We start from the raw sequence: 27,527 nt of genomic DNA on the forward strand, positions 1-27,527 counted from the left end.
GTGTGAGAGAGTTTTTAGTGTATTTGTAAACGCTCGCGCTCCCAGCTCGGATACTGTCACCGCTTTGCACCGCAGGCAGGCTCCGTGTCCCTACATGCAAGTTACCGTCGCGGATCCACAATCGTTGGCCAGCAATGACTGAAAGCCCGGCGACCAAGCCAGCCAACGGAGAAGTGTGTCAGCGCGTGAAGAACGGACTGAAACCGGAGAGGAACGGCTTGGCGAAGATCCTCCACCGCTGCCATCAGCAGCCCAAGCAGCACTGCCACCCCGAGGAGGAGGAGGTGAGGCCCGGGATGGGACGGGGAGGAGAGATGGGTGAAGCCGGGGAAGCGTCTATTGTCTGGACCCGGAGACACCCAGACGATGCTTCTACTGAGATTACCGTCATTTATTCCCGTGTTAAAACGCCACAGGCCTGCTGCTCTACGCGTGTGTTCGTTCTGCTGTAGATAAGTTGACAGTTTGTTGTCATGTAGCCCGATACGTCCCGTTCACTCTTCTATTTTGACGCCAAAGTCCGTTCAAACATCTGGCAGTTTAAAGCGAATTCATTTATCGGCAAAGATACGTACCTTTGAAAATATGATTGAAGAGCGTTTCTGAATCATTAAGAGCCACTCTTTAATTCGGCATACATATAATCCACCAAGCAGCACTTAATTTCAATAAAATCGCAACTTTTCACATTAGTTCACCCTGCTCGCTACCGCCCCCCTGTTGTATCCTGGTGGAAGAAGATTGCTAGAAAAAGAGCCGAGACTATCCCGAAAGTTGAGATTTTATGGAATTAAAGTGCTACTTTGTGGATTATAGGTATGCCGAATTCAACAGTAGAGCGTAACAATTTAGAAAAGGCTTCAACTCTTATTATGATATATGTACCTTTGCCAATAAGCGAAACCACATTAAACTAACAGTTCTTTAATGGAGTTTGGCATGTTGTCCTGTCCATACAAGAGAGCACAGCACGCATCGGGGCCAGTTATCGTCAGATCAGAAGCTGTAGAGAATTGAACCAACCAAGCCAGTCGAACAGCTTGGTACAGTCCGCCTGTCTCTGCCTGGCCTGTTAGCAAGTTTGCAAGCTGCATCTCATCCTGGTCGACAGTATGTTTATCTTACAGACTGCAATGTAGCCTACAGTGAAACCAGTAGTGACAGTACACAAGCCTTCATTTCATTTGTGATTACAGGTATATTGGATGAGTATTCTCGCAAGAGCTGACATGATTCCTACTAAAATTATACATCATAGACTCAATGGAGCCATATTATTAATTTAAGCAAATATGGTATTCTCTTTACTTATTTGGCTCATTTTCAGGGGTGCATTTTTTCTCAGAGTGACAAATTTGTCAGTTGTCATCTAAATTACTGTAAAGTTTGGAAAAATTCTAATTTCTCAAAGTGGGTGGGTTCTCTTTAAAACTGTGTATGAAGCTGTGTTTGGCTGGTGATTAGATAGACTGGAGTAAACATTGCACCAATGCACCTGTTCAGTTCAGGCCCATTGAGACAGCAAGCATAGTGCAAAACAGCTTTTTCCAAAGAGGCTAATGAAATTTCCACCCTTGGGTGTACCCTCTGTAACTGTTCCAATTAATGTGTCCTCTGTGGCTGCATGATTAGATAGTATCACACACAAACGCATTTACACCCTGTGATTTCTACAAAGTTGTTGCTTTATTGGGTAATTTTGGTCTGAGTCCTACTGTGTGCTACTGTTCTATATCAGTGTGAAAAGGAAATTTCTTTATTTCCTATCAATTTAGGAATTTATTTGAAAGTGTGATTCAGATGTCATCTTTAAATTGCATCGAGGGGTGTTAGGGAACTATTTTGAACAGTTGTACTTTTCCACTTTTATAGAATAGTGTACTTTGCAGAGAACTCAGACAAAATAATTCCCAAGAAATGCATTTTGAAGTAATTTTGTAGGTCAACAAAATGAGCAAAAGGTCACAATTTACAGTGATTGTCAGCCATCATGGATATTTGCTGTGTTGACGTCGGCATCTTATTCAGTCGAGTAGTTGTTGGCAAAAACAAACTCACTGTAGTCGCCTCCAGTTGGAGATTCTCAAGGAAAATAAGGGCTGATAGGTTTCAAGCGGGATGCCTAAACCTTTCTTTTCACCGGCCATGTGGAAGCAAGGCCTTGTGGGTAGTCGTGTTCGACACAGGACCAGTTCCTTCCCCTGATTCCCCTGTTTCATAAGGCTAAGAAATCGAGCGGCTGGTGACTGACTCTCAGCTGATCGCGGTTCATGCGGATGTCAGCGTTGCTAGTCTCTAAGGTATTTGAGAGAGGCATGACCAGTCACATGTAGTCCCTAATAGTCATGAGCACATAAGGCCTGTGTAGTGTAGTGTAGTGTGTGCCTGTAAAACACAATGACTTTCTCTCTTTCTACCCCTTCACCACTGCAAAAACACTGTCTAAACAAAATGGAGATGTGAAGTTAATGGTGTGTATCCTCAAATCCATATGTTGTGGTTTAAAACCCGCACAGTGCTGCAGAAACACACCGCCTGCTTTTCGTTAGCGGATCTGCGTCTGAAACATTCTATGATTTACAGCATATTTTCAAAATTCATGCTGTAATTCTGACATCTCCCAGCTAGGAGTGCACAGATTCACACAGCCAACTCGTCCCTTATTTGACTTTCAAATCGTCCTCCTCCGGCCGCAGTGACACAATGTTTGCCTTACATTATAGTTAGTGGACGACCAAACCATAACTTATTACTTGGGAGGCCTCCTTATCTTCCTCCCACTCGCACGTGCTGTATATATGAAGGCCACACAGTGAAGTCGGCTCTTAAGTGAGTTGCAGAAACGCACGCTAGCCGCTAGCTTTTTCATTAGGATAAAAGGAGAGGAGGTCACACACACACACACACACACACACACTCATAGCTCAAATACACAATCATATGTGGGCCTGTTTTTTTACAACAAAAACAACAACAGATACCTCAACGGCATATCTTTATAGCAAGGTTATTATAGTAAATGATAAAACTGGGTGTTAAAAACATTGTTGTAAACTGAAATAAAGACAAAAATGAAACTTTGTGACGAAGCTAAAACTGAACTTAATCTTGTTTACTTTTAAAACAAAATAATTTGGAATTTTCGGCAGTTTTTACTGAACACTAATAGAAAAAGTAATGTAAATTAAATATTAAAAATAATTTATGATTTATTGTTTGTATATTACACAATACCTGTTGCAAACAGTTACAAATTATCTGTTCTGAATTTCTATCATCATACCTTTTATCATCATAAAATATCATCCGTACCAAAAATACTAAAACTAGAACTGAAACTAAATAAAAACGTAACATTTGTAAAAAATAATTAAATTGTTTCATCGTTTCAACAGATATTTGCGGTCAAAGACAAATGTAGCTCTTGAATGTTGATAATGTTTTCCAATCTTACTTCATACCATAGAAATACATGAAGGTCAACTATAATAGGAAAGTTCATGAATTACTATATTATATCTGATACCAAATTAGTACTTTTTTCTTTGGAACTTGATGCATAGGAACCAAGTGCTGTGATTTTTACAAAGTGAGTGAATAAAGTCCCAGATGTTTTGCTACACTGACATCTCCTGGTTCCATGGTGCCCAGGTCCAAGCGGCATCGCATCATGGCGGCCTGTACAGCCGTCCCTTCGACGAGTCGTTCGAGCAGACGCCCATGCTGGTGGCGGTGCTCACCTACATGGGCTACGGCATCCTCACCGTCTTCGGCTACCTCCGCGACTTCCTTCGCCACTGGAAGATTGAAAGGTGCCACATCGCCAGGGAGAGGGAGGAACAAAAGGTAAGAGAAGGTCCGATAGAAGGATATAGTGAGGCAGGGAATGCCCGTTTTGTTAGACTTCCTCAGAAACACTGTGGTGTCAAGTCTTGTTTTATTCATCTGTTCCCTTGTTCGCTCCAACAGAACATGGCATAGCTCCTCTTGGCCTCCACTTTGAGAAGCCGAAGGGAAAATCCACCCTTGGATACTCTTACACTGTTATATATCATCAATCTGTGATGTTCAGAGCATTCCAGGAATTATTTTGTGACAAAGTGTTGTAATTTACTTTTTTGGTGCACCCATTTTCCCATAACTTTACGTTCCTTTCCATTAACAACGCAAGACACATTTGGTGCCCTCTCTGATTGGATGCTTTTCAGGCTAAAAAGGTGCTGCCAGTCTTTTGGCAGCTACATTGTTTTAAGTAGTTGCAGCTGGCATTTTCACGCTTGAGAAAGCTTCTCTATAACTTCATCAGATAAACAAAGTGATAAATCCTACAAGTGAAGCGATTTCCTCAACAGCAGCAGACACCAGCTTAATGAAGACAGCATACTGTGCTTACATATGACTGGATGTTATGATTGTTTTGGTTGTTCAGCGCAATGTAAGTAGACAACGCCCTGAGCAAAAGCCCTGTCCCAGATGTGTTTCAGGTTCAGGAATGGAACCGATTTTTGTGTTGCCTGCTGCCTCATATAGAGCATTATTTAGTGTTACAAACTGATGATAAAATGCACTTGTGATGTTTTGCTAACGAGAATCAGGCGAAGTGATACTTACAGTTGCAGACCACAGAGGACTGAACTCAGTATGCCAACTTTTTAGTTGAAATGCAGCTTCCCACCACTGGAAGCTATGGTGCTTGCTTTGATATTTCAGACATTTTTAACAGTATCGCCTCAAGCTGAATGTTTATTTAAAAGGCCAGTCACCTGTAAGCGATATTACAGTAGCAAACAGAAAAAATATTTGAACATATGCTGTATTACTTAGCGGACCATGAAGGATTTTGGGGGCCCCATTTATCAATATTTCCACTTTAAAAGATTGTAAAATCTCAAATCCAAACTAGGTACAACATGCCAAGTATCACCAAAGCTATCATAATAGGACAAAAGACCTCCAAGGGTGGCAAGGCTTTTCTTCAGAGTAGTGTACAAAACCAAGAGAAAGTACTTGGGTTTTGAGTTATCACCACATTTGGAACACGTCCTTGACCAATCAGATTGTTTGGCTGAAGTGACTCGTTATATAATGTCTGATAAATGAAGCCCATTGTTTTGGGATATTTGGTCATGTCGAGGAAAGGAAGCTAGTGGGGAAAGAAGCGGGGAAGTCATTTAATCACCCTGAGGATATCCCACGGACGTTTCCCCCAAGAACTCCGTCTGCTTGCTTTGAAAGGAAGCGAACACTCCCTGAGTCATGTGTTAAGCTAAGTGTTAAACATATCTAGCAGGATTAAATTCCAGTTCAGCTTTCCAAGAGTATGGATGGCATGCAGTTCATTGAACTTGCTTGTAGTTTTCATACTAATAAGACAAACATTGGAGCCATGTTTTAGACCGTTCCTACGTTCACTGACACTGAATCATCCACCTCCACGTCTACTCCCCCTCATCGTGCTCTCTCCGTTCCATCCACCTCTAGGATTTTGTGCCTCTCTATCAGGACTTTGAGAACTTTTACACCAGAAACCTCTACATGCGGATCAGGGATAGTTGGAACCGGCCCATATGCAGCGTCCCGGGGGCCAAGATGGACCTGGTGGAACGGGTTTCCCACGACTACAACTGGACTTTTGAGTGAGACAGACACATCTTTATTCAAGTCTGTAACAAGTGTCAGCCTCAATAAGTTGACCTCAGTAGACACAGGGCAGAGCAGGAGGACATAATAGCAAAGGGAAGTGGACTGTGTATGTCTAAAGTCCCTGTTGAGGTTTATTCCTAATCGTGCTAACACTCTTATCTCGTACAAATGTCAAGCAAAGTGACCCATTTCCTTCAGATGAAGGACTGGACAATGTTACTAGCCTGCAGTAACAGTAAGCAGGGAAAGTTACACACCCTCTCTTTAGTTAGAACTAACCAGAAGTTGCAACATGACAAAAGACAACTGAAGCAAAAGAGGAAATTACCGCTAAGTGAAAGATTTCTAAAGATGTTTTAGTCATTTGGCCTCGGCTGTTACTCCAAGGACATGCTTCTTGTGTAGCGTTAATAGTGATTTGGTCTCAGTGTCTTTCAAGTGAGAGAATAAATTGCTTCTAGTTATCTAGATTGACTACATAACAAAACATCCAGTGGCTTGATGCTATTGTTTTACAGCTTAGGGTGATGACTAGCTTGTTTCTAGCTCCCAGATTTGTTGGATAGAAAGCCCTTAGTGCACACACCTACATCATTACTATGAGAACCAATGATTATACTGTCTAAACACACAAATCTGATGTGGTCACTTATAAATTACATTGTAGACAGAAGTTGTCCGGCCTTTCACTGCAGTTTAATCTTTTTTTTTAAACCAATGGTAACGATTTGAATAAATTTGCACGAACATTAACTCCCTGTCACCGATGGTTTCCTCTCTCTCATTATCTCTCCCTTCCTGTTTTCTCATCCCCCGCTCCCGTTCAGCTACACGGGTCGGGTCATATCGGGTGTGATCAACTTGGGCTCCTATAATTACCTCGGCTTCGCCGAGAATACAGGCCCGTGTGCCGACGCCGCAGCCGAGATCACCGCGAAGTACGGCGTGGGAGTGGCTGGCACCAGGCAGGAGATGGGTACATACACACACCAAAGCACACACAGACACACCCACCGCCATGACTATCACTGCAACGCAGATTGGCCGTAGCAGCGGAAACCTGCACGGATGAATTCATTGTGGTAAACAAAGCATCGTAGACCAGTCTGTTTGTTGGGAGAGCAGTGGAAACCGACATACTGACTTCCCTCTAGATACCAAATTTTTGCGCAATGCAAATATCATTAAGCTTTGTTTAATATTTGATCTTGCCTTCATACCTCCTGCACAGTAAATATTAGGTTTTCTTAAGGGAAGAAGAACCTTGAGGTGCATCAAAGATGCATGTTAGAAACAGGTCCATTGGGTGAGCTTAAAGGAGCTTGACAAAGTGTGCCTCTGTGGCGTTGAGATATTTTAATCTCTCACACCCCAAGTGAAGAACAGATTAGGTGGCAACAATAGGTTTATTTGAATAGCATTTGACTGCATCTCCTGGCAGCAATGAAGAAGGTGATAATGAAGTGGAAAAAGCACTATGCGTGGCTTCTTTTTAGGCAGAGGGCTCTCTAAAGTTGTAAAAGTTTAAACTTTTTAGAGGAGCTCTCATGATGTGAAACAAATGTTTTGGTGAACCGACCAATTAACAACAACCAGAATGAAAATGGAGAAAGTAGCAGTATATAAGTTGGTAGCGGGTGTTGCTCTGATCATAAAGAGTCAGTATGGATCGCATTGGCTGTGTTGTGGAGGTCAAGTGTTTGATAGTTAGACATTAGTCATTATGTCGTTAAAGTGCAGTGCGTGACCCACTGTTTTTATCTGCCCAAATTGCGGTTGAGGCAATGCTTTTTCTAATGGGTGAGTTGGGCATGTGTGGCATGCTTGGTCATACCAAAACTGATTTAATCACTACAGGAACAAAACCAGTAGGGCAACAGCAGTCCAGTAGAGGAATGCCTACTTCATTTTGGATCTAGTCTTTAAAGAGCGAATCAGCACTAAATCACGCTTTTTGAGCTGTAACATGGTTATATGGCTTCTGTATAATCAATAGCATTGTACTTGATTTAATCATTTTTCAAGTTAATCCTGCATCTGCTTCAGTTACAGTTTAAATTCAGAGAACCTGTAATGGTTCCATGAGGAACCATTTTGTTTCTGTGGTATACTCTAGAATGTGCATAGCCTAGCTCCCAGAACTATTAAAGCACAGTTGACACTAAAGTCAAGAGTACAGCCTTGAACACTGTGATGAGAATGGACGTCAGTAGAACAATAAAAATGTCAAACTATGGGAAAACAGCGGTGCACCACACATTTGTCTTTTAAAAGGAGGTCAGTATGTGTTCATCGGTGACCCATGTCTGTGCCTCAGGTAACCTGGACAGACATGAGGAGATGGAGAAACTGGTGGCTAAGTTCCTGGGCGTGGAGTCAGCCATGGCCTTCGGCATGGGCTTCGCCACCAACTCCATGAACATACCAGCGCTGACTGGCAAGGTAGGACCAGAGATGATCTGTGTTTCATTGGTGCAGCTGTGATTTGTCCTTGCAGTTAAATTTTTTCCCCTTCCATTACTTATCTCTGCTCTTTCCATCTCTAGTTCTTTTCTTACTGGTCAGATTTCCCTGTTGTCACAGTTGTCTTTCCTCTTTTTCCTCTGTCTGTCTCTGTCTCCCTCTTTCTCTCTTTATATACACATGTATAAATGTTTGCATTCATGTGTGCACTTGTGAATTTTTTATCTGTGTGCCATCGATGGAAATTACTTTGTTGCCTAGCAGACCTGTTTGCCCAGTGTAGAGTACAGTTAACTCTACACTCCAGCAAAACATTCCATAACACCATGCTATCACAGGTCACCTCCAGCACCTAACATACAGACACACACACACACACACATTTTGGCCGCATATCAAGAGGAAGCTCTTCCTGCTGGTATAAGCGATTGGTAGCTCCACTGCATGTCTGAGTGGAAGGTTAACATAAGTTCAGCCATGAGATGTACTGTTGTGTTGCTGTTAAAGTATATCAGTGAGTAGATATTTCACCACCTAGTTGGCTTAGACTGTTGACAAATATGAGACTGCTGCTTTCGATTATTTTTTGAAATGATGGATGCAAACTCAATGCTGAAAAGTCTGAAGTTTTAAACATACACAAAAGTCACTCAGCGGCTCCCCTTGTAGTGCAATACCAGATTTCCATGCTATGTAGTGCTTCAATGGCTGGGAGTGATCTTATAAAGTTGAATACTTATTGAGAACAGCAATATTTGGTAAATTGTAGAGATGCACCGATATATCAGCTCACTTTTGGTATCAGCTTTAAAAAGCAATATCGGTATCAATATTATTTTTGCTGCCGATATTTGGCCAATTGTGGAATTGGCATTTTTGTGACCCTTTTTTCTAGGAGTGTGTCACTTAATACAACTGTCAAATTAGCAGCAGAATACACACAGTAACTGATTAGTACATTAACACTGAGAGCCACTGAGGTATGCTTGAACATTTTTAGCTATTTTTTTTAAAGTATTTGGTACGGTGTTTTTTGGCATGATGAAAAGCTCTGAGAAATTCTCAATGTAATTATCTCACCATAGTTAATGAAGCCATTAAGTTAGTGATTAGACTGCATGCGTTGATGCAATGATTAGAGTATAAACCTTGCTGAGCATATAATTGCAGCTTTCATATAATTATTAGTGATGTTGATAACATTTTGAAACAATTATCTAAAAACAGATAATTTAACAGATACTTTTGTTAATCATTCAATCAACGCATATTATTTACAAGTACTTGTTATATATTTGATTGGATAATAATATTCTTAGTCGACTAAAGTAAGTCTTTTAATAAAACACATCCACTGTGTTGGTGTGAGTAGGAGTACCAGGAACATTCCACAGGATGCTGGTGCTGGAGAGAGTTGACAGGGTCTTCTGGGAGGCTTGGCCACCCACTTGTCAGCTTCACTCTTATTAACTTTCCTGCTGTGTCTTGGCCAGATTATATCACACCTTCTTTGGTCTATGAGAGATGCAAAAGATCCCAACTCTGTTTAATACAGGGCAGGCATTATGAATAAGGCTGCAAAATGACAGTGATGGTTTGGTAATACTCCATCTTTACACTAAATTACACTAAATCTGTTTTGCTCATCTTCATGGTCTCTTATGTCAGATATCAAGTCTCATATAGCTATTGGAAGAGACACGTTAAAATTCCTTGTCAATCCAGGACTCATGGGGCCAATCCATAACTAAAGCTGATGGAAAGGGCATGGAAAGGTGGCTTTACATTGGGACTGGTTTTCGCTAACATTTCCTACGTCACTCATTGCCACAGCCTGGAAAGATGTGAGAGACATCAGGTTCTGCCCCATCCTTCCATTCAGTAGACAGCAATCTCCCTATCAATTTGCAGCAAGATTTGATGCCGGACTTTCTTTCATTGAATGTCCATTCAGAGGGGCAGCATTCTGTGGGACTCCATTCCTGGATGCTGCTGTATACTGAGCCTGAAGAGCCCTCAACTCTTTCATGGCTATCTTCTCTTCAGAAGTCCTTCTGTGAAGTAGACCTCATCCCCTGGAGATGGCATCTCAGTCATGACTACCTTTTTATTCTCTAGAATATTTTCTCTGCACAGAGACATTGGTATCTTCCTTCCTTCTTGTCTTCTGGTTATTCATCGCCTCCTGCAGGACCTCTGTCTTACCCTCCTGAGAGGTGGAGTCACATCAACAGGCGTCTCCTTGATCTCCTTCTTCATTGGATGTCCGCTGGCCTTAGGTGTGACTTTTGTGTCAGTAAGGGGTGGATGTTATTTTGTTCCTCAAAGAGACTGAGTAGTGAGCCCTTCAGCAACCTGTGAAAGAGGTTTGTGGACATTGCTGATAGCTGAGTGCTGGCATGGCAATGATGCCCACCTGCATCAGGCAGAAGGCTGACATCAGGGTTCAGACGGTGCTCCACCATATCAAGCAGGGAAGGTGCGCTCATTTGCATGGTCTTTGGAAGAAGGTCCGCCTTCGCCTGCTGTAATGTTGCAGCTCAAGCTCTCAGGAGAGTATTGCTGACGATGGCCTCCTGCTGATGTGTAGTCCTCTGCTCAAATGGAGGTCCACTCAAATCACCCTGAGGAGATGTGTTGATAGTAATAGATGCAATCCTGGATTAGATTCTTTCATGCTGGAATACCGTCTTTATATTATATGTAGGCTACATCTGCATGAAATTCATCAAAATCCATCATCTGTGCAGTTATAAGTCTGAGAAATTTGCAAGTCAGACAAAACACTGTCACACACCCTCATCACGCATCACTTCCAAGTCCAAACTCAGCCCCCTGCCCATGCAAACACAATAATACTATCAGAACAATTCCCAGACTGACCAACTGGTTCACAAAATATGTACAAAATTGACTTTCGGATACTTTCCTTTCACTATCTAAACTTGCTGGTGGTCATTTTACTATCCTATGTGGCAAACACCATCCATCTGCTACCTTAGTTGACTAACAACAAACTTATTTGTAAATTCAGTTGAACTCAGGTCTGCTGTCTTGCAGGGCTGTCTGATTCTGAGTGACGAACTGAACCATGCCTCTCTGGTCCTGGGAGCCAGACTCTCCGGTTCCACCATCAGAGTCTTCAAACATAACAGTGAGTCTGTTACCAGCCATAGGTCCATACCCAGCTATCTATCTCTGTCTCCTACCTGCATCTACACGTTCATTTCTCTGTCCACCCACATCCTCGTGTTCATCTCCAGTCTTCTGTCTTCCAATCTTCTGTCTGTATTTATTGGTCCATCCTATCCCTACCCTCAGTTTCAGTAGATTGCCTTTATTTTCATCCATCCATTCTTTAGTTCTCTCTTCTATGGTACCAAATGTATCAGTGTTTCCTAAATGTCTCTATCACATGCTCTTTTCCCTTTCTTTGTATACTCCAACATAATAAGTTTTTTTGTCAATTATGTATGCAGACCAATAATGTTGCCCTTTTCCTTCCATATACTGCATGTTGTCAGTCTGTGGTGGTTTTGAACTCACCACTTTCATTCACACAACGTAGGATATACACCCCCACCCACTGACCATACAGTAGGTGATAGACACACACACGCTGATCATAAGATGTGTTATTTCCATTTTAGTTACTATTTCTGCAGTATCGTTAAGAGGAACAGAAAGTTGGGACACGACAGCATTGCATGAACCAATATTTGAACCCATGCATTTGAGAGTGTGAAGTGTGCACTTTGGGAAAATGAGTAATACCAACTAAACTGAGTAAATTAAGCCAGTTTTGAGCTGTACTTTTCTGTCCTTGCTCTTGTTTGGTCCTCCTGTCAGATATGCAGAGCCTGGAGAAGCTGTTGAGAGAGGCCATAGTTCACGGCCAGCCCAGAACTCACAGGCCATGGAAGAAGATCCTCATAGTGGTTGAGGGCATTTACAGGTGACCACACTCCTTCTACACAGATGCCATACTAAAACTTAGAAAAGCAATTCAGGTTATCTGACTGGTTTCTAAACTTCTGAGCAACCTGTTTCAAGGTTGTGGAATTAGTCACCAAGCCAAGGGTTGGTGCAGGGTAATGTGTTGGTGAGAGTAGGTTTTATTAGTGCAGAGAGCGGATATGAGGGCGGTAGTCATTGAACATACCAGGATGCCAGCATTTATAGTTAACGTCCTGAAGGTGTCATTGTCCTAATGCAGCAATACCTCTGCGATGGGAGGTTCCCACTTGATAACCCCAATGATTTACCCATACTAACCCCCTTACCATGCCAGTTTCAACATGTGCACTGTGCTTAATGTAATAGCACAGGTGGTAATTTCATCAGATCCTGTGTATTGGTAAATGTTTCAGAATGTTCAAAGGGGATCAAATTTTCTCAGTAAGTCATTTTGACTTTGGTTTGAATTGGCTCTGTATAGGGATGGGATGGTATATCGAAATTCAATATATCGCAATACAAAAATGTGGCAATATGTATCGTGGGGCAGAAAAATGAATCGCGGTATTAGCTACATTTTTTCTGCTGTAGTAATCATAAATGAGACCGCTTGACCATCACAATTTCACAAGCTCTCCACTGAAATTATTATTTGCACTTTGTAATGACATTTTTAAATTGTTGTTTACATTCTAGCGAGCCAATGCCATCGCTAGAAAGATTTGTGGCTCAGAAATACACTGAGCAAGCGCTAATTAGGCAGCATTAAAAATCCAACACTCAATAACATGATTTCAGAGTTTATCATCTATCCCAGTGACAGATGCAACTGTTCTCCAAGTATCGTTTTTGAGACGTTTTTTTCCTGTAGTCTTTCAATTAAAGGTCGCACAGAACTACAAAGCTTGGAATAGCTGTAATTAGCTTCTCATCCATCTTTCACTTGCCAAACACAACTGTTGTTGATGAGATGAAATTACATTGGTTGGAAAGCAAGGAAGCGCGAAAATCTGATAGGCTATTGGACGCAGATGGCCATGAAAGGTTCAGCTATGGCCAACTTTTCTCGGCCGACAAGCTCGTTTACCATCCACACATCAAAGTCAAGTCAAATGTATTCATAAAGCACATTTAAAGACAGCTAGGGTTGATCAAAGTGCTGCACAAAGTCAATAAATATATAAAATCACGCTAAACATAGAACACATATAACCAGGCAAATCAAGAGGACTGGTCACTCAGCTGGTTACTCACTGTTGTTCCGATGACTCTATCGGAGTATTTGCGTATTTGAGTAGTTGCGGCTTTTTGCAGCACAAGCGGTATTTAGAATAAGTCCATGTAAACGTAGTGACTGACACTGCTGTCACACTACTCTCCATCCCTCTTTCCTCCCTGTAGCATGGAGGGCAGCATAGTGAGGCTGCCGGAGGTGATTGCCCTGAAAAAGCGCTACGGGGCCTACCTCTATCTAGATGAGGCTCACAGCATCGGGGCCCTAGGGCCCAGGGGGAGAGGCGTGGTGGATCACTTCGGCCTGGACCCCTGCGACGTGGACGTCATGATGGGCACCTTCACCAAGAGCTTCGGCGCCGCAGGGGGATACATCGCAGGGAGGAGGGTGAGGAATGAGCATTGCATTCGTTTTTGCAGGTGGAGTAATGAAGAAAAACTTGCAAAAGAGGAGAGATAGTAGTAGGTAGGCACTAGGAATGTAACAGTAACCGGTGAGACGTTGCAATAGTGTTACTTATGCAACGTTATCTCACTAAGAATGTTTAGCATGTTAGAAAAACCTAAGATCGCAATGTACAGTATCAGTTATATAAAAAAATCAATTTTGCGACAAAGCAAAAGCTGTCAGATAAAGGAATAGAAAACGCCTGTCATGCCAGCCATGTGGGTACACAGCCTTGAAGTGCATCTGCACTGCATTCCTGTCATAATTACCCCATTCCATTACATGCCTGAGATATCACTGAATTGACATCAAGTCATCAAAAGAAGGCTTACTTGTATCTTTCTAAGTGAAATATGTGGGACTGTTTTGGATGCTAGAAGAAATCCTACCTGCAAGACGAAGAATTGTTTTTGCCTCCAGGGAATGCTGAAAATGATGGTGGCAGAATCAAAGACATAACTTTCCATTGTGAACAGCTTTGCAGCAGTTTACCACTTTAAAATGAGTGTAAATGAGAAAATTGTGAAATTGCTTTCAGAAATACAGCTCCTTGTCACCTACATGTCATCACATTACCTTCACCTGCATTCTCAAAGTTTGTCTCAAAGAAAGCTGACTTAAGGCAGGAATCAGGAATTCAGGAATATGTCATGAAGTTATGTACATATCTTACAATTATGCCGTTAATCTGTTTTCAAATAAATGGTTAATAAAGTGCATGGTTTTCAAATGAAGCAAAATGATATGGATGGACCATAGTTGAAACAGTTGTGTATGTGGGGGAAAAATGAGGACTTAAATTAGCTTTAAACCTGCAATAAGCGACATCAGACCCTATAACCAATCTTAAAGCTAATGTGTGCTATGTGGAGATTTACTTGAGACATAATGATATAAACCAGTATCCACACAGCAGCAGCTGTGTTGCTGTTTTCTCCTCTTTCCTAAAGCTTGTTGTCAAATTTCGCTGTGGAACGAAACTCCTCCCGCCCCATTCAGCAGCTTTTCATTTTTTTAAAACTAGCTTGTCTCCTCCCTCGCTGTTTAAAAGCAGCGCTCTCCCCCTCCCATCCCTGAAAAAATTATTTAATGGTGGAATCGATGAAGTGAACGAGTAAACTTGTTAAGCTAGTAAACTTGCTACCTACCTCTTCACTTCATTGTGGGACATGTAACCTTAAGCAGGAGAAAGTTCTGGCAAAGTGAAACTGGTGACACTTCTCCGTAGGTACGGTTAGCTTAGCTGTTAGCCTTTATGCACGGTGCTTTGCTAGGTTTGTCCTTAGGGGCCCCCGTAGTGCAGGAGCTTTGCTGTGCTTTATTTACAAATGTGTTGCAGTTTCTGTAACCCTCTAGTGTTTCGGAAAATTGCTTATTGCAGCTTTAAGTCCTCATTTTTTCCATGGAAGAGAGAGGTGTCTACTCTTAGTTCATTACACAGGCAGTAAATCAAAACTAAATCATCGTGTAACTCTTTGTTACAAACCAAAGAGTCCTAAAGACTTAATTTAAAGCTGTTAGAGCAGTGTTGTGTGTGCATATCTACTTAAATCCTGCATATCTGCTGGGTCTAGGAGCTGATTGAGTACCTGCGCTCCCATTCCCACAGTGCGGTCTACGCCACCTCCATGTCTCCTCCTGTGGTGGAGCAAATCATCACTTCTATGAAGTGCATTATGGGAGAGGACGGCACCACGATAGGTGAGTTCACAAAGGGACAACAGTATTCTGATAAAGACTCCCGACTGAGATTCAGATCCTAATGTAATATTAAACAACATATTAAACAAAGTATGAGGCCAGTTCCTGGGGTTTTAATGAAAAAAATGGCTCACTCCAACAAGTTGCACTTTTAGTGGACTCTCTTTTGTCTAATTTACTATGGAAGCCTGCAGGGAAAATGAGCAGGACAAACTCTTCTGAAAAGTCCACCCGCTGCATTTTCACATACAGTGTAGTAGTGAGAGTGTCATTATTTTTTTTTCTTCTTCATTGAAACCTCAGGAACTGGACTCCAATGCCATTAAGCGCTATTGACTAATGTCCTCCGCCTTCTAAATTTGTACAAATGCTAATTTGTAATCAAAATCAAGTGATTTTGTATGACATTGTGATGCTAAAAACAGGTTTAAATAAGGAGTGTGGCTATATTAAACTTGCGGTGGGGTCGTAGTTTCAGTTAGGAATCTCTCGTGTGTAGTGTTTGATTTTTATCATCCAAAAATATAGAAGATATTTTGAAACAAAAACTTTAGGCCATGCTGTGCACATCTACTGAAGTGAATGTGTTCTTTTACTAAACAATCCATTGATGACACAACCTACATGTTTCACCGACTTGGTGGTATCCTTTTGTTTGTTATTGTTGAGAAGGTTTAAACAGATTCAAATCTTACACAGCTGGTTGTGGTGTATTTCTCACCACTTGCCACAAGGGGACAGTGCAAGCTGGTCTAATTCATGAGACTGCCTCAGTGGTGCTGTGTATTTTGCAGAGCTTATTTTCAGCTCATATTTATGGCCTGTATTTAAACTGCTTAACCAACTGAGATAAAGATGGGTTAGGGAATCCATAAGACAAGAGTTTCATGGGTTTCAATAGTGTATTTCTGTATAGTATTTGGGTTTGACATTGACTTTTATTTGGTTCTGTATACACTGATTACAGCAGACTGCTGCAAAAACAATACAGCAGTTCAAAAATCAGCTCATTTTACTGTGACTTTTCAGATGTTATTCATTAAGTTAATTACATTCATATACAACACTAAAATGCATGCTGTAATCACATACAGTGGCTTATTTAAACAATTTCCTTAAGATTTGTATTTATAGTAAGTCCGTTGGAGCTATAATGTTGAATTTCTAATATGATTATAAATGTGATTTATTGTCAGAGGATCACAGGTAGATACAACACACACGTTTATCCAATCAGATCATCCAATCAGAGATAAAGGGTAACAAATATCGCTGAAATACCTATAACAGACCCTAAAACTACCTAATGCATTCCTCTCAGATTCACCTCTTACACTGACAGTTAAGAAATGGACAAAAAACATTTTGAGATCAATATACAGTAAGTGCATTGGTAGCAAAGTTTCATAATGTGGGCTTAAGTTTGGATGAATACCCCTCATTGTTTTCAGCTTCTCTAATCTCAAATTGCATAGTTCATTTAGCAGAGTACAGTGTGCATACAGTGTGTTATAGAAGATCGCTGAATCAACACATTCACAGTAATGTATTAATATAATAATACATTTGACACTGAAACCCAAAAGTAACACAAGACCTCAAGCTGAAAAGGAATATGACTATTGGTTCGCAAAATAATAAAGTCCATAGGGGGGAAAAAGATTTAATTGCTTAACAGTGTCCAGATAAATAGATTTAAGCGACTAGTCGATGCTTTGCAAGTGTTGCCTTGTGCTCTTGTTAGTCAACTGCTCTTGCTGAGTCAACTCAGCTTGAATCTCTCTCATGTTAGGTTTTGTTTTCCCAGTAGCCTTTTTATCCTGTAGATTTAGCTCTGTAGGCTCAGAACCTCTTTTATGTTACAAGTCAGTAAATTTAGTTTAACTGTTGCATAAAGTCGCCCACCTCAACAAAACTGCTTTGCCAAACTTTGCCAGGCGCAATGTTCAGTGTCTATAAAATCACACTGTTACAGATATGACGTTAATATAACTCAACACTGCAAAAAATCTCCATCTTAACAAGTCATGTAGTCTATTATTGAGTCCTAAATATCAGAATTTTCTTAAAATAAGACAACAATCTGCCAGTGGAGTTTCCAATGCAAATCAACTTGCTTCAAGAATTTTGTAGAATCAGGTGTCATTTTCTTTATCATTATCTTCTTTTTCATTATCTCTCCTCACTGGCACAATTTTTCTCTGGTTTAAGAAAAATAAGATTTGAAGGCTGAATATGAGACTAAATGACCTGTTAAGATGGATGCTTTTTTTGCAGTGTAATCAGTTTTAGCTGATCAGGCCTCCAAACCAACAACTAGTTATCTAATCAAAGTAACATAACTGGACCCATCTAGTGGCCAACACTCAATATCAGAGTTCAGGCTAATGACAAAGAGAAACCCAACATGAACTGATCCCAGTTCATGTTGGGTTTCTCTTTGTCAGTTTGCCAGTTGTTACATAGTTTTTCCATCAGTCTTCGGCAACACTTGATTCATCTTCCACCTTTACAACTAACTTGGCAGATCTATTGAGCTTGGAAAGACATGTAGAGCATAGAGTTATTAATTATTAACATGACCTATAACCTCAAGTCACAAACTTTCAGTAGGCTAGCCTAATAATGGCTTATCTCTGCATGTGTATTGGTCAAAGTAGTCTGAGTGGGATCATTTTTTATCACACTACTGGAGGAACTATGATTTATTTTCACTGAAGTGTGTTTCAGCTGGAGTCAGTTCACACATTCCAAACATTTGGAGAGTGAAATGTTCCTTAGGCTTTCCCATCTTCGCAGAAATTCCTGAGGCGGATCTGCAAAGTCTTGCCTTAGAGAATGAGGAATAAATAATAGCAAAGTGTGTGTGAGTCTGTGTGTGTGTGTGTGTGTGTGATTGTCACAGTCTCTGCTTGTCTCTCCAATCAGCCTGGGTCCCATTGCGGTGAAATGAGACATCAGGTCTTGCCAGGTGTGTGTGTGTGTGACTATATGTCGGTGTCAGAAACTGAATTTCAAGGCTTTGGAAAATATGTGGAGGTGTGTGTCTATGGTGTCAAAATTCACCTTCAGAAACCTATGAACTGATGTCAATGGGGGAACGTCCAAAGCAGTGTGATGATTTGTACTTTTTTAGAGACACACACACACACACACACGTCCTCAGCGTAGGAAGTGAGGAGGAATCGGTCCCAACATCTGGAAACTCTATGCTCATCTCTTGCTCAAGATCCTCTAGACCTTGTTTCCGTGTGTGTGTGTGTATCTGTATGTGTGTGTGTGGGGTCGAATAAAATTAAATAGCAAAGGACCGTCCAATATTTCTACTATTGGGACTTGTACTGTGTGGAGGAGGTGCAGATATTTGTACGCACACAGCCACAGTTTGCCGTCCAATGTGACTGGAACGCAGATCAGCACTGATCTGGAGGAAATATTATGGGAAGGAAAGGAAAGCCGGCTGGCTGCTGGTCAGCTTGCCAAGCACATTAAGCTAGCTAACCTCAGCTGGCTGACAGCAAGCAGCTTGCATAACTGAACTTCCTTCAAAGACATCACATGATGAGGATGAAGCCGATAATGATGTTTGTTTCATCATTTTATTTAGTTAGTAGTTTTGCATCATGCCAGCATGTTTCACATTATTGCTGCCCCAGAAGCTGAATTTAAAGGGGTTCTATTATAGGAATTCAAATGATGTTTAATGAAGATATTGTTAAAATTCAATTATATTTGAGTGGTTACATTCAAATTATTACTTTTTCAAAAATCTATCCTTTTTTCCCAGGCAGTTTCAGACTAAGTAAATGCATTGCAACTGGACTTGGTCCTGATTGGCTCCCTCACTAAAGAAAGACTGAAATCCATCCAATCAGGCCAGTCTGCAGTATTTGAACTGGAAAGCCTCCACTCAGCAGTTTTACCTCATTTGAATTAGAGGAGCCACTGCTTTTCGGCCAATCAGGGTCCAGTATTGTGAGGTCTTCAAATTCATTCAATAAATACCCTTTTAACTCAACTACATTTATTTCCAAAACATCATAAAGAACATTATTCTTATCCTGAGCCATAGTGCATTTGAAAACAAAATCATGAAAACTGAATAATATGGGAGCTTTAACTTTCTCCCACACAGTACTGCAACTGACACCCAAGCTGATTTAAAGTTATTTTTGTCTGATAGGATGGCTGTGAAATCTTTGCTTGGCATTTGATTGGTTGAGCTATGCATTTGGCTTCATTACTGGAAGGCTGGTCCAGATCAATCTGCCTACAAGTCTTTTTTGATGGTAAATTTGATCTGTGCAGCATTTTGTAGCCATAAAGATTTAGTTTATTTTGCCCCCTGTTTGTCTGGTATGTATCATTTATTTGGTTAGAAGAACAGATTGTGGGACTGGCATGTCCCAGCAAACATCTGCATGTAATAGAAATGATTTATGGATAAGTGCTTTGTTGACCTAAACTTGTGTGTGTGCTGTAAAGTGGGAGTGTAGTTCTGTGTTTGCTGCGAAATTAGAGAGGCCAAAACATGATCTCCACATGGCGCCTGGATAATTGGATTTTTCTCTTTTCAGCCTTTTTCACAGTATTGTGTTTTTTCCCCTCTGTTTCTACACATTTTCAACCTGGTTATACAAGAAAGATCACAGTAAAGAGAGCATGTTTGGGAAGCAAAATAGTCTTTGTTTAACTCTGAAAGGTCATATATAACAGCTCCTTTTTAGAATTTAATTGGACAAGATAAACATGGAGCTGACTATTGGAGAAGTTTCCCTGTCTGCCTCAACAATCCACAACAGATTTGGAGAAACAAATAGCATTGCTAAAACTGGTAATACTTTTATTCTGCTATAATACATTTACAATGCAAGATGCAAGAGCTTCATAACAGTGACATAGCACATTCATGACTACTGATTCCACCCTTTTGGTAATCTTTCAGTAGTGAGTTGTGCTAACTAGACTTATAAGACATTCATTACAGATTTTCTTTAAATAGCTACCATGCTTGTAAGAACAACATAATACATTCATAACACATCAATAAATACTGAAACAACATAACGTTTGGCCACCTGTTACGTCAAAACTACTTACCATTAAGTCAAAACTAATGTGTCACGTTGAAAATTATTTGTGCTTTAGCTACACTGCAAAACATATTCAAGTCAAAGATCATGAGTTGTTCTAATGTAGTAAAACTAAGTGAGTGAACTTAAGACAATACCTTCAATCAGCAAATGTCCAGTCATGCTGACAAGTGTTTATTAGTTGAATCCATTAATTGATGAACTGCAGTGTTATTTACTCTTTCACTAGTGAGGAGGTTTCAGTGTCAGTTGTTCATGTCTCACATGATTATTACACCATTTGGCATTAAGTATGCAGCTGATTCTGCACTGATGCAAGTGGAGGAAGTGGATACTACTTGCAGGTCTAACAGAGAACAGCCACTTCACCTTCATTTCCAAAATCTAGAGAAATGGGGGGGTAGGGATTGAACTGGATACCAATTTTCATCATGGTTCTCATTATTTTCATTCTCACCAGAAACTGACTCGCATACAAAACCCACACCCAGATACATAACAAGTCTCCATCCTATAACTTCATTCAAACCAGAAGAAGGAAGAGTTTCTGGAGAGTTAACCCTAATAAAATGCTTACTGGGAAGTCTGCTCATAAGCTAATAGTGTTTCTTAATAAACCTTAATATGATCAGTTTAGTGAATGCTTTGTAAGATGTCCTTTCAACTCATAATTTAAAGTCACAAGACATGAACTCATGATTATAAGTCATTAAGCTGATAACTAGCCCATAAAAGTTGAAATTGACAAACGCAAATATGTACATTGAGTTAATGATTAAAGATGAGTTGATTTCACTAAATTGCAGTTTTTACAGTGTACAAAATTTCTACAATCTTACAGGGTCATAAACTATCTCACTTTGCTGATACTACTACTACTACTACTACTAATGCACTATTACTGCACCTAGGATTGCAGTAGTATTGTGTTGTTTTTTGTAGTATTTTCATTATGCTTGCAGACAAGGACTATCTATTATGTTGATGACTGATGCTGATGTCATGGTTGTTTTGTTTTCCTATTTGTCTTGTCAGTACACTGCACAAATGAGGTTCCTCATGGAAAATACAGTAATTTGAATTGATGTGTAACCAACAACTCTCTCACTGTACAATAACTAGATGGTCATTGGTGATAGGTCCTTTGTGAACATTTCATAAAACTGTGTGGTACATTTTCACTTGATAGTTTCTAGCTGTTCAACTGCATTGCTCAAGGGCCCTTCAACAGTGGCTACTGAGGAAGAGAGAGCAATATGTCTCCCACACAGCTTTTATCAGTTGGTCTGGGGATTCAAACCAACAACATTCTGGTCAAGAGTAACTAAACCCCAAACCCAAATCTGTGGTGAAGCCTGACACCTAAAAGTAGGGTACTGAACTGGCCATCTGCTATTGGCTGGTCTTTGGTGCCAGGTGATGTCACCTTCTATAGAGTACAACAGGCGGTGATATCTCCTGGCACAAAGACCAGCCAATAGCAGATGGTCAGTTCAGTACCCTACTTTTCACCATTAGGTGTCAGGCTTCACCACAGATTTGGGTTTAGTTACTCTTTAACTTTGTAGTAATCAAGAATCGGCATATACTGTATATGGACATCTTATAAACATTGCTGTAGTCTCTAATGTCTCACAGTGTCTCATCTGTTTGTCATCCCAAGGCCTTGAACGGGTGCAACGGTTGGCAGAGAACACACTCTATTTCCGCAAGAGGCTTCGAGAAATGGGCTTTATCATCTATGGCAACAACGATTCTCCTGTCGTACCCATGATGCTCTACATGCCAGCCAAGATAGGGTGAGCCTCTGACTTTGACCAGCTACTGTTACTGGAGAACACTTTTACCCCCTTGAGGATCTAAGGACTGCACTTAAGTTAATGATGTGATGCATAATGTCACAAGATGTGTACTGAGTGAAAGGGTTGGTTAATGATATTTGTTGATTACAAAGATGTCATGTTTGGCTCATTTGTTAGAAACTATAAATACTAGAGAATATGGCAAGTTTCATTCCAAAATGAGTTGTGAAATCTTTAAATGTGACCAAAAAATGTAAATCATTCAGTGTTTCCCCCAGATTGTTAACCCTAACCCTAAACCCAGGATACTACAACAAATATTGAAACATCTTGCTTGTGTGTAATCTAATCAAAATGTGGCATTAGAATCATTTCAGGTTAAGGACTTCCCACAGACAACCAGTGTAGTATTGATCAATTCTACAATAAAATTGTAATCAAACTAAACTGTATCATACTTACATCAGTGGTGACTGGACCAGATGTGATTTTTCAAAAGAGGCCAATATATCTGTCTAAGCCTAATCGCCTTGTCTTTCTGCCCTCATGCCATTTTCTTTCCCTCCCTCTGCCTCCCACCAGAGCGTTTGGCAGGGAGATGTTGAAGAGGAACATCGGGGTGGTGGTGGTGGGCTTCCCCGCTACGCCCATCATCGAGTCCAGAGCACGTTTCTGCATCTCAGCCGCCCACACGAAAGACATGCTCAACAGGGTAACTAATTACCTTCACTACTGAAAGGCTAGCCTAATATAGATAAGAAACAAGATCTGTCATTCTGATTTCTGAGAGTTTGATAGCATAGACAAAAAGACCAAAGACAGACTCAGTGACCCTACCTTGTTGGATAAATAGTTCACTGCTTCCACAGAAATTGGCTCTGTAGTGGATTTGGCTGGAAGTTACATTCTCTTCGGGCAAACTATTAGCCTTCAAGGCTGGTGCCGCTTCTGCTCAAGGTTGTGCTGCAAAGTTTATGGAAGACACTCTAAGTTGGTGTAAAGACCCTGAAGACTGAAAAAGAGGAATGACTTGATGACCCCAAATGTCTGCTTAAGTCACTTAAGACAGTGAATCCCTACCAGCTGTGTGGCTGAAACCTGCTGTCTGGCATCCCTATAGAGGGGGCAAGTAAAAAAACCAATCTCCCCCTCTCTGGGATTAATAGAGTACCGCAAAAGGAAAAGTTCAATCGATGCGACTCCATAAAAACCGCCATGAAGAGCCAGTTAGTCTGCTGCCCAGGTTATTGTGCAGCATTTACTGTATGTCCCCAGAGTCTGTGGACTTTAAACCTCCGCTCACTGTCCATCGCCTTTACTCCTTGTGATGGTTTATGTAAATGCAGTCCCCGGCGCTCGGATCGCTGTTGGCAACACATCAAAATGCCGACTGATCTGCTTCTCCCCAAGGCCTCTTCGTTTAACTTTGCTGAAAGCTGCTCGCTGCAGACCTGCCTCCTCTTCTTCTTCCAGTCCCCGGTTTTAAACTTACACTCTCCTCAATCAATCCTCTCCTCGTATAAAAGTAATTTAGATAATGTCACATGATGTGAGAACATACTTTGGGATTTTTCATCTAGTCAGGGTGTCTCAGTAGTTCAATCGGCCAAGGTGCACACCATGTACCTTCGGTGTCCTGGGTTATCAAGGGCTGTTATTGGCTCTTATTCTTCTTCTTGCTCTTCAAAATAAGCGGAGCAACGATGGGGAGGGGGAGTGTTGTGACATTTGTATCTGTCATGCTGTCACAATTTCTCCTTTTACTCTGTATCGCTCTGTCTTTCTTTGATGTGTCACATCGATTCCTGTGTTTCTTTCATCCACTGGTGAGCTTCTGCAGTTTTGTCAGCTCACACATACACACATCCTTGTACTTCTGTCCTTATGAAGACCTTCCATTGACTGCATTCATTTCCTAACCATTAACCTTAATCTAAACCTAATACTAAATCAACTTTAACCTAAACCCAAGTCCTAATCCTAAACTAACCTTAACCTTTACTCTAACATAAACCTAAGTCTAATTCTACTCTTAACCCCAACCTAAACTAACCTCTTGAAGAAGTGAAGACTGGCCAAAATTACCTCACATCACAGAAATGCCCTCACTCCCAAGGTCTAAAACTCAAACTTACTCTCACAAGGATAGAAGCACAAGAACACACACACACACACACACACTCAATGTCAAAGCTAGGTGTGTTTTATGGTACAGCTAATTGAGTTTGGGTTTAGCTTGTGTTTGTCTCTCTTTGCTTGTTCTGTTCGATTGGTTTAGCAACCAACTACCTTGTTGATGCTTTTTCCCATTGTTTTTTTCTGTAAAGCTGCACTAGGCAATTTCGCACTTTGGCGCCCCCTAGTAGCACTAGAATATAATGGTTTGATTTTGTTTAAAGTTTGAAGGACTTCATTACCCAGAAATTATGTAATATTGATGTGAGTAAACTTAGTAATAAATTGGGCAAATAGGGTGAATCTACAGCATCTCGAATAGTGTGATTTAAGCTGATAAGACAGGTATTTTCCATAAAAATCTTGCCTAGTGCAGCTTTAAATGTATTAGAGCCACATATTGTCATTCATATTGACACCTGTTGGTTGTCCATGTCCACAGGCACTGAGTGTCATCAGCGAGGTAGGAGATCTCCTTCAACTCAAGTACTCCAGACACAGAATACAACCGTCTTTGGGACGGCCCTTTGACAATAATGTGTATGAAGACATTGACGACTGATGACCTGCTCCTCTTCTAAAGTGGTGTGGATCGGAACCGTCCCAAAAAAAACCCAGATCAAGACGGATCGCAAGTCTTCCACCCAGAACGAGAACCGAAACGTGCACAGGTGCCCCTTGTCACAAGCTTGCCATGATATCACCAAAAAAAAAACTTAAACTGTCACCTAATTCTACTTTGCCTTACTTAAACGCATAGAACTTGTGTTAAACAGAAGAAAAAAAACTAACAGCACTTCTTTGTTTTCTATTTTTTATTTCTGATTTCTAATCATGTTTGTGTCTAAGACATATTTGTTGGGTATTATTGTGTGGCAATGTAGCGTTCTGGAAAAGATGTATGTCTGTCTTGATTTGCTTTTTATGATTGTAGCCTATGTTGTGTTATACCATTTGTGGTTATGTGTGTGAGCTGAACAGAAGTTTCCAAAGCTCACTGAAATTGTAAGCTGCTGGGATTTTTTCATAGAATCAGTCTAAAGTGCAATTTTATTGGAGTAAAATTAGAGTGCTTTGAATCTTTTCCCCCTAAAAGTAATCAAAAATCCAATATGATTGGACTTGTCCCATCCTTCCTTGTCCAGTACCTTTCAGATCAATGCTAATTTCATAGCTATAAAGCACTGGATGTTGGACTGTTTACATGGGGCCATAAGAGTCTCCAGTTTCTGCCTCCACCAACAAAGTTGGACGGAGGTTATGTTTTTACCCCTGTCTGTCTGTTTGTTAGCACGATATCTTAAAAAGTATCAAATGGATTTGGCTGAAATTTGGTGGACAGATAGCTCTTGGATTTCCGCCATTAGACAATTAGCCGTAACTATTATGCTGCGTTCATGTGCTGGTGGGGAAGGTCCGACATCCGGGACTTCCAAGTCGTCTGGTAAACTGCATTCTTGTGATCTTTTGTCTGAAAATCAAACCCAGAAGACAAATGCTAAACAAACAGACCGTTACGGAGGCTGCAGCCTTGACAGTTGGAGAATTGTTCAGCGTTGGAGGAGGTTTGCGCTCTACCGAGTGCCTTCTAGTTTTGTCTGAGGTGGTTTCGGACGTTAAAAGTGGACCCTTTCCCCGCAACCTTTCAGGAAAAATATGACAGACGTTAGCATGGCTTTTTCATCAAATGTATTTGCCATGTAATTTTCATTCTCTTTTTAGAATATTTAAAGAGTAACTGAAACCCAAACCCATATCTTTGGTGAAGCCTTCAATAGAGTACTCTATAGAAGGTGACATCATCTGGCACAAAGACCAGTCAATAGCAGATGGCCAGTTCAGTGCCCTGCTCTTCACCATTAGGTGTCAGTCTTCACCAAATATATGGGTTTGGGTTTCCACTAAATCCCACCCAGAGATTTGGGTGGGGTTTAGATACTCTTTAAGGTACATTTTTAGTTGCCATGGAAGCCCATGGTGGTGATAAAGCACCACAAAAAAGTTGCCAAATATCTAAATCGCAGAAAAAGCTGTCATACACTAGATATTGACCCCTATCAATGCAATAAGTGTACTATAATAACATCAAACTCATGACATGTTTTCATTTGGGGAGGTGAGGTGACGGGTTAAAATGTCTGATGCTTTGCTACAATGGGCTGAATTACTGAGCAGAACATTATATCATTTATCAAAGCCAAACAGTCATGCTCACTGAAAATGATACAAACCACAACTCGAACAGAAGAACATGCACTGATGCCTGCTCGCCTCAACAGAGAGTTGTGCCAAAATGGAAAATGACTGAACAATGACAAACACCATGTTATTGATCAGGATCCCAATCAAGTTAGTCAGCAAATCTACATTAAATAGCAATGTACACTTTGGAGAGCAAATTGTCTGCACAGTTCATGTGCCTCCACTTCAATGTAGCCTTGCTGCCCACTATTTGGTTTTCAACACATCCATGAGAGGCTGAATAGACCCGCAGGAACTAACATCAGCAGCAGCTACAAAGGAACTTGCCCACAACCTCTCCACACAATAAACAGTAATCCTACAACCAAATAATGCACCATAGCCAGAGCATCATTTCACCAATACAAGTTACAAAATGGAGGTGTCAGGAAGCTTATATTAGCAGTTGATTGTGTGAAATGGCAAATACCTTCTTCCACTAACTGTACATGGAATTAACACAATCCATCAAGTTCATTCTTGAAGCATCAGTCTATACAGTGCAACTGTATCCATGATATTTGTAAAAATACAAGTAGGAGAAATGCTCTCTTCAACACTGACACTTTTGTTGAATGACTGAATTATTAATTTGAATAGTTGCCCTTTTAGCATGATTGATATTTTAATTAGTTTGAATGTTGTTGCATTACCTGGCGAAACGATGCTTAAATTCAACAGAATTATTTTTAGGAGGACCCAAGACTGTTTTTACCACTAACCTCTAGGGGGCGCCTAGCCAAAACGACATTATTTTATGTACTCTTTTCA

General features: G+C 40.7%; 1 protein-coding gene across 2 annotated transcripts; it reads left to right on the forward strand.

Moving 5' to 3' along the window:
• On the forward strand, positions 1 to 27,228 carry LOC139914688 (serine palmitoyltransferase 2-like). 2 transcript variants are annotated; one of them, XM_071903056.2, is made up of 13 exons: positions 1 to 284; positions 3,652 to 3,846; positions 5,482 to 5,636; positions 6,471 to 6,619; positions 7,961 to 8,085; positions 11,167 to 11,260; positions 11,956 to 12,061; positions 13,465 to 13,684; positions 15,319 to 15,445; positions 22,202 to 22,337; positions 22,923 to 23,052; positions 24,958 to 24,978; positions 25,099 to 27,228. In XM_071903056.2, the coding sequence occupies exons 1-13, from the start codon at positions 135 to 137 to the stop codon at positions 25,273 to 25,275; spliced, it is 1,785 nt and encodes a 594-aa protein (XP_071759157.2). In that variant the 5' UTR covers positions 1 to 134; the 3' UTR covers positions 25,276 to 27,228. The 2 variants fall into 2 exon arrangements, with proteins under 2 accessions (XP_071759157.2, XP_071759158.2); XM_071903057.2 differs by having other exon boundaries at positions 24,958 to 25,235.
• The last annotated feature ends 299 nt before the right edge of the window (positions 27,229 to 27,527 follow it).

Source organism: Centroberyx gerrardi, chromosome 17 (assembly GCF_048128805.1).
Source record: "Centroberyx gerrardi isolate f3 chromosome 17, fCenGer3.hap1.cur.20231027, whole genome shotgun sequence".
Taxonomy (NCBI): Eukaryota; Metazoa; Chordata; class Actinopteri; order Beryciformes; family Berycidae; genus Centroberyx; species Centroberyx gerrardi.